The sequence below is a fragment of the Pelobates fuscus genome, chromosome 7 (genome assembly GCF_036172605.1).
Source record: "Pelobates fuscus isolate aPelFus1 chromosome 7, aPelFus1.pri, whole genome shotgun sequence".
NCBI lineage: Eukaryota > Metazoa > Chordata > Amphibia > Anura > Pelobatidae > Pelobates > Pelobates fuscus.
In genome coordinates, this window is record NC_086323.1 from 185,085,144 (window position 1) to 185,100,523 (window position 15,380).

A 15,380-nucleotide genomic window follows, 5' to 3' on the forward strand; every position below is an offset into this window, starting at 1 on the left:
AAAGTGTGAAATAAGCATTTGGGTTGGGGGACAGTGTACTTATGGGGGCGTTGAAGTAATTTACATTTGCAGAGGAAAGATCCAGAGTGTAGGAGCGCAGTATGAATTTATAGTGAAGGAAGTCAGGTGCAGAGTGAGACTTTCTCCAACAGCGTTTAGCAGTTCTGGAATATTTTTTGAGAAATCGGTTCAGCTTGGTGTGCCAGGGTTGTAATTGGGAGCGCTTGCTGTGTTTAAATGTAGGGGGTACCATGATGTCTAGTTTAGAGGAGAGAGTGGAGTTGTTGAGTGAGGTTGAAGAGTTAGGGCAGGTGAGATTTGAGATGGGTAAAAGAAGAGCTTGAAGTTTGATGGAGAAATGCTGGAGATCTAGGCAGTGGAGGTTTCTGTGAGATTGGAGAGTTGAGGGTGGTGAAATTTGGGTACAGGGTAAGCCGATGTCAAAGGTCAGCAGATGGTGGTCAGATAGAGGAAATTGAACATTGGAGAAATTAGAGGTAGTACGGAGATTGGTGAAGATGAGGTCAAGAGTGTTTCCTGCTGTATGAGTTGCTGAAGTAGACCACTGTGTGAGGCAGAAAGGAGGAGGTTACAGAGAGCAGACAGGAGGCATCAGGGCAGTTGAGGTTGTTGATCGGGATGTTAAAGTCCCCAAGTATGAGGGAAGGAGTGCTACAGGAGAGAAAGTGGGGTAGCCTGGAAGAAAAGTGTTCAATGAATAGCCTTGGATTACCGGGGGTGGCGATAGATGATGGCAATTCTTAAAGGAGTGGGCTTGTAACGGACCGTTTTGCTCAAAAGGGGATAAAAATTGTTTAGGCGATAATCCCCTTTTTCATAGACCAGCAGCTAGAGCAATCACCAATCTCCCGAATTCCAAACTGTACGAATTCACCAACTCCCGAACTGGAAACAGGAAAAGCATAGAATCCGCTTACACTCCTGGCAGTCAGCATACAATCCAATTCCCCCAAAAACGAGACAACACATCGGTTTGAGGGTCAAGCAGAATCTGTTTTACTGAGGGCTACCTGCCCAGTATTTATGCAGGTCTCCCACCTGGTGGACACTCCCCTAAGGGACCACATGGGAGACTGAAACAGCAGACAGACATGTATCACTTTAGTACATACAGCCACAATACTTTCCCACGATGTATCCTGGCTTCCTCCTCTCTGTCCTGGAGATAATCAATGAAGTAATTCAATTATCTCCCAGGACAAAGGCAAGACTCCATTATACACGTGGTGACACAGAAACAGACTATCACTTTAAAATACATAAAGACACATTTTATACATAAAACACAGACATGTAACATATCCCCAGATAGCTCAGGTCTGGGTGCACATTATTAGGTGAATGGCACCCAGACCACCCGAATACAGTTTAAGTGCCATGGAGCTAAAGTCTTTAATTATACGAACAGGCTCCATGGCATTGCTATCTGGGTTAAAACATTCACATAAAACATAAAATACTGAATTTCCCTGCATTCACCAAATCCATACGAATTAGAACCAGGGGCTGGAGGTTCAGCGGTGCCTGCACGGAAAAGTGTCCGATTTTGGTGCATGAAAGCCGGGCAGAAAAGCGCTGCCTGCCCGGGGAGCTCAAGAACACCGCCACCTAGCGGCCGCTAAGTGTAACAGCGGCCACCCAGTAACAAGCAATTAAGCTGCGGTTAACCGCAGCTTCAGGGAGGTAAATTGGAGGCACACTCCAGCTTCTGGGTGGCCAATTAACGGCGCCGGCCGGCTTCCCACGGCTCTGGGGAGGTTGGTAAACGGCTGTTTGTTTGGTAGATGGAATCTACCGAACTGCTGTGCAGAAAGGGAGAACTAAATCCTTCTGCACAGCAAAATAAACCCTTTAGCTGCCGGTCCATAATCTAAAGGCAGCAGGCGGGCAACCAGGCTTCTCCAGTTCATAGTGGCGAGGTTGGCTTCGCCACAGGGCTTAAATATGCGGATAGTGTGAACTTTAAAGGAAGTAAAAGATAGGGCAGGGAGGAAAATGATAGGGCAGGGGCAGGGAGGATAGCTTGGAAGTTACATTGAGGGGAGAGAAGGATGCCTACACTGCTGCCTTTACAGTTGAGTCTGGGAGTGGGGAGAATTGTAGTCCACCGAAACATAAAGAAGCTGGAGTAGCGGTATCAGAGGGGGAAAGCCAGGTCTCAGTGAGTGCTAGTAGTGTGAGGGAATTAGAGATGAAGACGTTGTGTAAGGCTGTTGATTTATTATTGCTACAGATGGAAACAGATTAGAATTGAGATAGAGATCGTCCATCAGTTTAGTAAGGCTTTGATTTGTTATAGTCTCCATAGGAAAATTAGACGTTTCTGGGGGTATATTTTTTGTCTTTAATTCCTTTAAAGGGGAGGTGATATAGATCTCCTTTGAGATTGTGGTTTACCTGAGTCTGATTTTAGAGAGTAGTATGTATTAATAGATTATTATTTTTTTCCCGACTTATCTGCCGGAGGTGGTTTTATGGGGGACTTAATTGTTTGTGGCTTGTCGTACCTTTGATCACAGATAAAAAAAAAAAAAAAATCAATCAATAAAATGAATCAATCAATCAAAAAAAGTAGATAGTTATGTAACTAAATAAATACAAAAAAAAATACAAAGGTATATTTAGTACAATTTCACTTAGCCTTAACAGTTTTCCCCTATTTCAACTGCTACTAAAAAGTAATGGTTGCTGTTTTAAAATAACTTATAAACTAACTTAGATGTTTATTATAAACATCAGACTGTTTTAAAGGTTATCAGTTATTCCCTCTGAGAAGGTAAGTTTGAGAGAGGACAAAAACCCCATGTGTTAAGCTTCTTTTAGTCTCTCTAGGAGCTTTTGGTCTTAAATAATATATATTAAGAAACAAAAAAGTGCAAATAGCTACCAGCTTGACTTACAATGTGGGTATAAATGTGTTATAACCCACTAGCAGAAATAGTAGCATGATCATGAATTCTGTCTTCTGTGACTCAATCAGGTAAGATGGATATGACTCCCAAGTTGTGTAAGTGCCTCCAGCTTAGCTTCCAATCCTGGATATTTCAATGAGGCTCCTATATTGATTGACTATAGGACTAAATTAATTATAGATAGAGAAGTAGCCCACTCTGGTCTAAGGAAACTTAGTGTTTAGAATCTCCAATCTGCACACCCGCGGTACAGGTCTCCTGTATGGAGATTGGTCCGAGGACACGTGAGGAGAAATCCAATTTGTGTTCCGAGAGTGAAGAAAGCCTGCATTAAGCAGTCAGTCTTAAAGGCTGGGTTTCCCGGCTCTAAGCCCCGATGTTGACTGAGGTAGTAGCTCCAATGCAGAAGGTCGGCTGAATCCGTTCCAAGCCCTCCGCATTGCGATAGGCCAGCGTTTCATGCGGCTGCCTGTCTCGCTTCCTCTGTCCCTACCGAGGTAGGAGTTCCAATGTAGAAAAACGGCTGAATCAGCTTCAAGTACTCAGCAATGGGGTGGGCTGGTTTTCCATGCGGCTGCATGTTTCACTTGCCCTATCAGGTATGTATCACGTGTATTTTTTTTTTAATATATAAAATACATTTAAAATACACTTATAATAATGGTTATTTGTATGCGGCGGGAACGGATGAGAATCACCTGGATTCGTGAGTACCTTAATTAAGATATCTCCTATATAAGCCTTCTAATTTTAATAGCTTTGTTATCCTGATGAAAGCTCCATGAGGAACTGAAACGTTGATGTCCTGTATCGAATAAAGAATATTGTAAGATTGAAAAATTCCTGGAGTGCCAGTATTTACTTGGATATGTGATTATAGCTGTCAGGATCGGGACAGGGATCCAACACGCAGAGTACAGACAGTAGAAAGGTACGTATACCGGACCTTAGAATGGCCGGACTAACGTACGGAGATAGAGAGAATGGTCAAAGGCAAGCCGAGGTCGAGGGAACGAGAAGACAGGTAAGCGAGGAACAAGCCGAGTCAAAGGGTAACAGAGATAAGCAGAGTAATACAAACAAGCCGGGTCGGAACCAAAAGGATAACTGGAATACAAGAGCGCTGGGTGACTAGACAGGCTAGAACCACGACAGGGCAATGAGCAAATGGAAGAAGCACTGTTAAATACCCTGGCTCAGGAGAGTAGACACGCCTCTGACGAGTCCTGATTAGTCTCCAGACAATTGAGTGACAGGTCGGTCCGGGTTGGCGTCATGACGTCGAGTGCTGGGCGTCGTGTTACAAAAGGAAGTGGATCCCTCGCGGCCGGCGTGTAAATGACCGGAAGGACCGCGAGGAACGGAGGAAACAGCCCTTCTGGACGGATAAACTTCTAAGTCTCTGCCTCTCTCAGAGGTAGAGACTTCAGGTACCCTGACAGTACCCCCCCTCTCAGATACGCCCACCGGGCGGAAGGAAACGGGACGAGATGGGAAGCGGGAGTGAAACGCCCTGCGGAGGCGAGGAGCATGAACATCCTCTTGAGGTACCCAACTCCTCTCCTCAGGACCATATCCTTTCCAGTCGACCAGATATTGTACTCTCCCCCGGGAGATTCGAGAATCGATGATAGAGTTGACCTCATACTGCTCCTGACCCTCCACCTGAACAGAGCGAGGAGAGGATACCGTGGAGGAAAATCTGTTGCAGACTAGTGGTTTCAGCAATGAAACATGAAAGGAGTTAGGGATGCGTAAGGCAGATGGGAGAGCTAAACGATACGCAACTGGGTTAATTCGAGTCAGAACCCTGTAAGGTCAAATATAACAAGGAGCGAACTTCATGGAAGGCACCTTTAAACGAATGTTTCTAGTACTCAACCATACTCTATCGCCTGGAACAAAAACCGGAGCCGACCTTCTACGTTTCTCAGCGTGTTTCTTAACCAGCATAGAATTGTGCAAAAGAATTTGTCGAGTCTGATCCCACAACTTCCTCAGATTGGCAACGTGAACATCAACCGACGGTACCCCTTGGGAAGGAGAAACCGAGGGAAGAATGGATGGATGAAAGCCATAATTCATGAAGAAGGGGCTTGAATGAGTAGAATCACAAACGAGATTGTTGTGCGCGAACTCCGCCCAAGGAATCAAACCGACCCAATCGTCCTGGTGTTCGGAAACAAAACAACGTAAATATTGTTCAATCTTTTGGTTGGTGCGTTCAGCAGCTCCGTTAGACTGAGGATGATAGGCGGAAGAGAAATTCAATTTGATACCCAGTTGAGAGCAGAAGGATCTCCAAAAACGAGAAACAAATTGGGAACCTCTGTCAGATACAATTTGGGAGGGTATTCCATGTAAACGAAAAATCTCCCTAGCGAATATCTCTGCCAACTCGGGAGAAGACGGAAGTTTAGGCAGAGGAACGAAGTGAGCCATCTTGGTGAATCTGTCAACCACGGTGAGGATAACAGTCTGTTTTTTAGATATAGGTAATTCGACAATAAAGTCCATAGCCAAACAGGACCACGGCTTTTCTGGAACCTCTAAGGGATGCAGAAATCCACATGGAAGCGTATGGGGTTGCTTGGTCTTAGTACAAACCTCACACGCACCGATGAAATCTTTGATATCCCTACGTAAAGCGGGCCACCAGAAGTCTTTAGAGATCAAAGCGCACGTCTTGCGAATGCCAGGATGTCCAGCCACCTTGCTGTTGTGGAAACATTGCAATGTTTACTCCGTATAAAACGTATATCTGTTAACGCAGTTCAACCACAGGGCAAGAAACACAGGCCTAATATCTTAAGGTGGAATGTCTACACTCACGCACGCTTAGGGAGCTCCGCATTTGTACTATGCTCCCTATTAATGAAGGATCTCGGGTTAACAAACCCGGTCCACATACGACCATATCACATAATTTACATTGTGAAAACCGATACGGAACCCGGCCTTAACCATTGCCTGAGTCACAATATGTGCATATATGTTATACCATATCGCATCTAGTGATAATACAGCTGGGACTTTTAATATAGTCTACTCAGTGACACGCGAACCACAGGTTAATTTATATACATAATGTCACCTACTCCACGCTTTCTATTGCTGCATAGTCCCTAACAACTGGTTGGCGACCTATTTTTAAGCTCCGACCACTTACTGACAAGCCAACATTACTCACGCTGAACACATTAAGTTCCCTAGGCCTACATATCTACACGGGTTTAACATTGGAATGATAAATATATGTATACGTCAGTTCAGCTCTGTTACTCCATGCTCCGCTTATATTACTACATGGTGCCTTCAAGTCAGAAAATTATACATCTGCTCGTTAAATGTTATTGATCCCAATACATCTGCTAATTTGACTTCTATGCCTCTGCGTAGGCAACCATATGCTTTTCATGATAAAATACTTAATGTTTGCTTTTACTCCGCAATGCAAACAAATGAAAACAAATTTATGAAGTATGTAAAAAAAAAATAATAAAAAAAAAAAAATATATATATATATATATATATATATACCTATATATATATATATATATATATATATATATAAAAAGGATATTAAGTGCCACATTAAAGCCATGGACTCCAAGCAAATAAGTGTATTTAAAGATTTTATGAGAAGACTGGGACTAGTTTAAAATGTTCCTATTCCAAAAAAAATATTACCTCTGTATATGTCCTCAGGAATCCAGACACTTCATAATAGACAGTCACAAATCCCACGTCTTTAGCTACAGCTACACCTGTTTTGGCATCAATTTGTAGCAAAGAACTTGAAGAAGAAGTCCAAGTACCAGCCAAACCTGAGAAAAGAAAGTCAAGCATATTACCGTACATGTAAAACATGTAAACATTTTCAAGATTGTAAATTAAACACAAAAAAAAACCCTCTCACCTTCATGATTAGTTATGGAGCACACAAAACAAATAACATCAGCAACGGTTGCTTCCTTCATGCTAGGAAATATACTTTGCTCCACAGGGAAAGGTACATAATCCAAAATAACAGGATTCTCTATGTCCCAGACATGGAATATAGTAAGGCCAACATTAACAGTATGCACAATAAATGTGTTATTGGTTACTCCTTTCTCAACCTGTACTAAATCATCCCTGGAAGATAAAAAAATAATAAAAAATAATAATCAGCAAAGTATCCTGGATGAGAAAAAAAAAACAGCAGAGTAACCCATTGGATTGTTAGTCTGTACGCTTACAATTTTTTCATTAAACATTTCCATGAAACAATTTCCACAGATTTTTTTTTTTTTTTTTTTAATAATTCAGCATGTTGTAAACAGGGAAATGCAGATGGCCTTTGCAGAATGCAATGTAAGATAGCTAGAGGGGAAAATGTATTTCTTGGATAGTGTTATCATTTGTCATGTTATAAAAGAAGCAGTTTAATCAGTTGGCAGGTTTACCTCCTATGTTAAAAATAGTGTAGGACCTACCAATATTGGGGTACTGTGATATAGTGGTGGGCTTAACATGACAACACAGTGTAACTGAATATTTGTTTGCTATGATAGGTGATGTTAAGTAGCCTTGTAAAATGTTAAACTATTTTTGTTTGTGCGCGCTGTACCTTTAACTTGTATATTGTGATGCTATTCACCACCACTGGGGACAGAAGATGGACACTTTATATAGCACCCCAGTTTACTCTTATGTTTTAGTCACCCTGTGCCCATTACATGGCAGGGTGAGTATAACATATTTGTTTGTTAGTTATTTTCTTCCACCTTTTTTTGTCTTTTTGCTTTCCAAGCAGGACATTGTCTCTGAACATAATCTGGACATTTAAAAAACAAAAAACAAAAAACTTTTTTTTTAACTTTTGATAAATTTAGATTAATACATGATTTAGAAGATTAAGATGCTCGTAAATATTAGATTGTAATTACCAGATTGAGTGATATATTTGAAGTCCCCATTTTAGACAAAAAATAAACTAATTTAGAAGAGAAGTCCCAACTGGAAAAAATATATATTGATGACTCGGGTGGGAAACATACTATATCATTGGGTTATTCTTATGTTAATGCTAGGCCCATAACACTATTAGATTACACGGAAGCATGGGAAAGGGATCTCTAGAGACAAAGGTCTCTGGATGACTGGTTGGATATTTCTTTAAATTTGAAAGGCATTAACCGATGTTCGACTCTAAAGTGTTATGTCGGTGGTATCTAACTCCATCCAGGCGCCAGAAGGTATACCCTAATTATACAGATCTCTACTGGCGTGCCTGTGGGCAAACACGCACATATTCCCATATGTGGTGGCATTGTCCAAGTTTACAATTATTTTGGAAGAAAGTCCATACAATAATCAAGGATATTACTCATTTAGTTATGACTGACTCCAGAACTATGTGTACTCAAGCAATTTGAAGACAACTTTACCAAAGTGGATTAGATAATGGTGGGCCATGTCTTAGCAGCTACCAGGGCCGCCATCAGGGCATGACAACCGTGACAAGTGCACCGGGGCCCACACGCTGATGGGGCCCATCAGGTGGCCCAAGCATTTAGGGCCACCCAATGGGCCCTATTATCTTCAGGGGCCCGGTCAGCACTGTAATAGCGCGACCGGGCCCCTTTAAAAAAAAAAAAAAAAAATGCAGCCGGAAAGCAAGTGCTGCTGGGAGGAATTGACGTCCGGTCACTTCCTCCCTGTTTACCCCACGCGGGAAGGAGGAGAGAAAGGCAGCCGACGCACATCATCCCCAGCCACCCTCCTGCGACGAGATGGTAAGAGAGGAGGGTGGCTGAAAATGTATACTATTTACTGCCAACACATGTAAAGTGCTTTCCTTATTTGGGATACTTTATTACACTTTATTTGACACTATATAGTGTTTTTCCGTATACATATGTTGTCAATATTACAACAGATGGATGTTTTTACCACTTTCTTTTTATTTCTATGCTTAATTTTTATTATCTGTTTGACAATGATTATTATTATTATTATTATTGTTAAAAAGGACACATTTTTAATGAAACATTTTTTGACAAGAAATCTGGTAAATATAAAATTGATCCAGTCAGAAGAGGTAAGAGGCAAAGCTTAGATGGTAGTCAGATGTGACAATGTTCAGGTACAATTAGTCAGTTATGGCCTGGACCCAAGCATTGAGGAAAAAACACAAATGCACTCTATTCCACTGAAGATGATTATGGAGGAGGAGATTACCTTTATGTGGACTTCAATTAAATTAAGTTGACGTTTTGTCTAATGGAACTTTGACATCTAACCCTGTCTGTCCGCTTATAGTAGATAAAGCAGACTCCTTGCAGTTGCCAAATGACCTGCTCCAAAGCATTTCCTGTGGCAAGAAAATGGTTGGCTGTTTTTTCCTGTGGCAAGAAAGTGTTGTGGTGAGAGTAACCTCGCCACTGGTTCTTGGAGGTTCCTGTTTGCCAGCCTCCTGCCTCAGACTATGGGCCATGCAAAAAGGCTCATAAAAGACCTAGTTCGTGCCTTTTTGCTATTCTGTTCGGTAGATTGCATTCCCCTCCTATTCTAACATTGTCCCATTCGACTACAGAACAACCACATGAACCAGGGACCACCCGGGAGCTTGTTAACACCTATTAACAACTTGGATCGGTTCTCACCGCAGTGTTCTAATTGTTCGTCTGGGTGGCTGCAATTCTTATGGACAACCACAAGGTGGCAGCCATCTTGTTCGCATGAACGCAGGCAGTGGTGTTTGGGCATGAATCTCATGGAACTAAAGTCGCACACAGAAACTTCCAAACACTGCTGGACTTCCATCATCGCCTGCGTTCGGTTCTATACAATTTAGAAGGGCACTATTCGGTGAAATCATTTGTCTGGATGAGGGGACGACACTGACTATGTTTGGTAGTTTGTTCGTTTTCCAAACTACCGAACTAGACTGACCGCAAGCCCTGATTCTCTGGAACTGTTTTGGGCATGGGATCCTGTGTGCGGTCGGTCAACAATAAGACTTTCAGGAAACTCCTGAACCCCTGAACTGATCTGGTTGGTTATTGGATATGTTGGTCATCCAGATCAGGGCTATCCGTGGATGCAACTTTTGTGGGGGGTTTGTGTGTTTAAGGTATTTTTGGGGTTCTATAAAAATGTGTGTTTTTCTGCCTGATAACTACAGTCCATGACTCAATTATCTCCCAGGTACAGAGAAGGGATTATTTGATTATGTATGGGAGTGTCCTGGATCTGAGAGCTAATGCGGTTGTGTAATTGTTTAAACTGTGGTTTAATCTCAGGTCCAAGGGGGAGTGCCCCTTGCACAGGGACTTGCATATAGGGCCAGTTGTGGCTTCCATTAAACAAGTTCCTGCTTACCCTCAACATAGAGCCTTGTCTCAGGTGTGGGGGAAACGGCTGTATCTACCCTGGGGACTGCTATAGCAATATACTCCTCTGGGTTATAATCACTTGCTCTTGACAGAAAAGCAACAGAGTGTGTAAAGTCCATACGTGTGTGTGTATATATATATATATATATATATATCTCTCAAAGGAGTATGGCTGATAGTCTACAGAAACAAAACAACACATTAGTATAATACTGTAAATGAACGTTGGAACCTCGCAAATATAAGTAGAACTCACAAGATGTAGATAGTAAAATCACCTTAAGGTGCCTCCCCTTAGGTGTATGGGGGTATATCCAGAACTCCCTCTCAGCTGGTTGATGGTATCGCCACAATATGGAAGTTCAGACTCAGGAAATTATTAAAAATAATCTGCTTTATTTTATAGGTATGAAAGATAAAAAACTAATTCGGTCCAACATGTTTCGTCTCACAAAAATACATCTTCAGGGACTCAATAATAAAAACAAATTGTGTATATAAAATATCCTAACAAAAGGACAAAATAACAGCATAACCCCCTCCCCAGTCCTTCCTTATATGTGGCTGTCTTTTCTTTTTGTTGGTGGTCCAGGGGGCATTGTCCTCACTGTCCAGCTGTTTCAGGGGATTCCTCAGTTGATTTTCGCAGGTATCAGATTTTTGCGACGTCACTTCTAGTATGGAACTCCCGATTTGTACTTCTGGATGACGTATGCTTTACAAATGGTGTCCATCTAGCTTTCCACCTTCGGTGATGCACAACAGCAGTCCAATGTTGATGTAAACATAAATGAGTCCTTAGTAAGGAAGCCCTACAGGGCTCAAAATAAGTGCAAATAGTAATGCATGTAAAAATACATCCAGCATGTAATGTATTTAAAGAGAAATCAAAATAGAACACATACATCAATGTGGCAGCACTTACCCAGAATATAGGTAAACAGCACTATTTGAAAAAAGAAGAAAAAACTTCTAAATGTAAAAATGTTAAGAAATAAAAAAATAAAAAAGTTATAATTATGGAAATGATTTGGGTTTTTATGGTATTGAAATCCAAATATTAATGGAAATTCCAATGTTTATTGCTTTTATAGTGTGTTGTAATCCATCTTAGATCAGCCTGCTACACTCTCTGGAGTAGGAGAGATCTACCCACTTGAAGCTGGATCCTGGTCATGGGCCCAGGGTGGGTGGAGGACAGCGAGACTCCAGCCAAGCTGTAACGCTGGAAGTGGGGACTATAGTGCTGATGGTGTCTGGTGAGGTGCTTTGTGGTACTCAGTAAGCACTAAGGAAGCAGTGATTGTCAGAGGCACTCAGTCAGGGTGCCAGGCAGTCCGTCACAAGTGTTCCCTGACACTCTGGAGATAATAAATACCAGAAAGTTGGAGTGCGCTAGCAACTGCAATGGAGTGAGGATCTTCTCTGAATACTCTGAAAAAATACACACAGTATATAGTGCAGACTATCTGTACAGAGTATACAAGATTAAAAGTATGTCTGGGGATCAATTCACATGGACCAGAGCCTTATCACCCCTGGCTCTGGGTTTGAATTGCTCCAATGGAGAGGGATAAACCCACAATAAAGCAAGACAGGATACTCTTCTGTATCAGATGTAATTGTATTTGAGCAACTGCCTCAAGGATACTCCTTCATTTCTGAAAATCCTGTCAACTCTCCATCTATCAGCAGAACCAGTGATTCTGGTAACCTGTGATGTAAAGAGTCTATTTACCGTGATACCCCATCAGGAGGGGATACAGGCAATGCATACACTTCTCTCTAATTCATCCTTCTATCATGGCCCCACTGTGGAGTACACATTAGAATTACTAGACATTGTAATGTCTAAGAATTATTTCAGATTCGAGTCCCAATGGTATCGACAAATTTCAGGTACATTCATGGGTGCAGCCATGGCACCCATGTATGCCAATGGCTACATGTACCAATACGAGAACACCCACATATTGGAACCTTTATGGTGAATACATCCTGACATATGCATGTTACATTGATGACATATTTTTGTTGTTTAAAGGGACAACCGTAGAAGTAGAACGGATGATACAAGGTATCACTGAAGCTACATAGAACATAGAATTATCTATGACCATGAGTACACAACAAGTAGACTTTTTGGATGTACGTGTCTATCGTGAGGACCAGAAATTAGCTTGCACTGTTTTCTAAACCAACAGACCGTAACACTATACTCCACGCAAAAAAATCACTACCATACTCACAGTTCCTACATGTATACAAAAATAAGGGGGGATACAAGGACTCCATACTGTTACAAGCCCTACAGAGATGCCACGACGAAACTGGGATGGATCAGAAGCCTATACAAACTGCACGCACTGTGTTCCCAACCACGTATACAACAGCTTAAACGGATTTCAGGACCATTATCAACAACAATTGGAGAGTTCTAGTTAATGTTGTAACATTACCAGAAGTGTTTAGAACACAACCGATAGTCTGTTTTAAAAGAAATAAGAACTCGAGGGACTTGCAATTCGGACATTCGGAATGTTGGGCAATTCGGGTACTTCCAAATGTCCGAATAGATTAATTGCCGAATAGCCGAATTGTCAAAGTTCCGAAATTACCAAATTTCTGAAGTGTCGAAGTGCTGAAGTTCCGAAGTTGCCAAAGTTCTGAAGCACAGTATTGCTTAAGAACTAATATACTTACCCAGTGGAAGAATGAAGAATGTTACACTGTATACAATTTTAAATAAAAAGTATACAAACGTAGCCAGGATTCAGCTGTAAGCATTTGCAACACTTACAACAATCAAGTAACATACATTCATATAAAATGTAAGTTACTTAGCCTGTCAATGGAATGACAGGAATGAATAAGTAGATAACTCCCTAATTCCCACGGTATTAGGGAGCTATCTACTAAAAGGCTGAAAGACCTAAATTGGTCTTTCAGCCAAATTTGCTAATACTAAGTAAAGACTACTTAGTATTAGTAAATTATTCCCCTACTCGCTATACCGCAAGTAGGGGCATGTCTTGTAAACAGTGAGCAGCCCTCCCGAGCCCCCACCCACAACGCGCGGGGGCTTTTAAACTAAAGGGGGGGACCTATTGGTGGAAAGTAACCAATCAGAGAGTTATGTGTCAAATTACACAGCGTGGGGAAATTCCATAGAACTTTCCCACGCTGTGTAAAATGACACAGGGCACTCTGATTGGTGGATTTCAAGCCAACCAGAGTGCTGTGACAGGTAAATGTAGAGACTTACCTGTCAGTCTCTTTATTTACCTGTCAGAGCACTCTGATTGGATGGCTTAAACCCACCAATCAGAGTGCTCTGAGCTTAATTGCGGCGCGGGGCAAGGCTTTACAAGCCTTGCCCCGCCCTGCAGAGTTCAGTCTGCGTGGAGCCCTTCATGGGTGAAAATCGATTATTATTTTTTGCGTTTTTTTATTTCTTTTTTTTTTTTTATAGACATTTTTTTTGTTTAAAAGATATGCCCCTACTCACGGTATAGCGAATAAGGGCAAAATTTACTAATACTAAGTCATTTTTCCTAGTGTTAGTAAATTTGGCTGAAAGACCAATTTTAGTCTTTCAACCTTTTGGTAGATAACTCCCTAATAACGTGGGAATTAGTGAGTTATCTACTAAGCAGCTGCAAGAGAAGTTCCGAAGTTGATGAAGTTCCGAAGTGTCGAATTGCGGAGTGCCGAACCGAACCGAAAATTTTCCCCATGCACATGCCTACTTGCTAGTACACACTGACCCAGTCCACTGTTATCAACCCAAGACGACACCAATTAACCCAGGATGCTATCGATGCCTGGGGTGTGTGACGTGTGGGCACATGTTGCCGGGGAAATTATTGCACACCCTCACTCTGGAAAACACTATACCATTAAACATCAATTAACATGTACCACAGACTTTGTAATTTAAAAATTAACATATCCGTGTGGTTTAGCCTACATAGACAAAACGGATCTACCGCTCCGAGAAAGAATCAGGAACCACAGGTCTAGCATCCGTACAGCATATAGGGACATGAAGACGGAACAGCCAGTGGCTAAACATTTTTTGGGACGTGGGGCACACGTGACCTGCCCTTAAATTAATGACCATTGACCATATTCCTCCCCCACGCAGGGGAGGTGACCGAAGCAAGTTGTTGCTCCAACGGGAGATATATTGGATCAGAACTCTCAATATGGTCTAACCACATGGATTGAACGAGAAGTACTCTCTATCCGTATTCCTGTAGAACATGTCCTGGACTGTATAGTTTGACTTAATGCACTTGATATGCAATCTGACAGCCCACAATCACAATCAATTGGGAACACGATATCAACGTGGGGTGTATTTGTCTATACCATATGGATTGCACGCAGGGCCGGATTAACATAGGGGCAGATGGATCTGCAGTTCCAGGCCCAGGCCCATGGAATAGGCCCATTTAAAAAAAAAAAAAAAAAAAAAAAATTACATTTTTTTTAATTTATTTTTTTACACACACTACTCTTAGGTTTGCCACCTGACTGGTATTTTACTGGCACAGCTGGTATTTGAGGCTGCCTGGTCAGTGCCAGTATTGCAGTTATACAGGCAATACAAATGCTGGTATTTTTCTCAGTATAAACGGAAATTATTCTGCAATACCAGCACCAGCCAGTAGGGGTCACTGTGTGTGGAGAGAGGCAGGGATAGGAAGTTACAGCATATCCATCCCTGCCCTTCTCTACTACTCACTGATGTGGGGGAGCAGCTACACAGCACAGAGAGTCCAGACAGGAGCTCTACAGCTCAGATAAGTGAGGGATGGGGGGAAAGGCAGCAGGGAGACATGGGGACACTGGGAGACCTGGGGACACTGAGACACTTGCAGACACTGGGAAACACGGGGACACTGAGAGAATGAGAATGTCCCCATGTCTCAGTGTCCCCTAGTCTCCCAGTGTCCCTAGTGACTCAGTGTCCCCAAGTGTCTCCCAGTGTCCCCAAGTGACTCAGTGTCCCCGGGTCTCTCAGTGACATGGGGACACAGTGAGACATGGGGACACTGGG

General features: G+C 42.2%; 1 protein-coding gene across 1 annotated transcript in view; it reads right to left on the reverse strand.

Annotated features, from left to right (window-relative positions):
• Nucleotides 1-15,380, reverse strand: part of NUP210 (nucleoporin 210) — a 657,387-nt gene that overhangs the window by 113,378 nt on the left and 528,629 nt on the right. Inside the window, exons 32-33 of the mRNA XM_063426963.1 lie at nt 6,853-7,070; nt 6,624-6,760 (exon numbers count right to left, since the gene is read on the reverse strand). Of these exons, the coding sequence (XP_063283033.1) occupies nt 6,624-6,760; nt 6,853-7,070 (355 nt within the window). The remainder of the gene's footprint in view (nt 1-6,623; nt 6,761-6,852; nt 7,071-15,380) is intronic.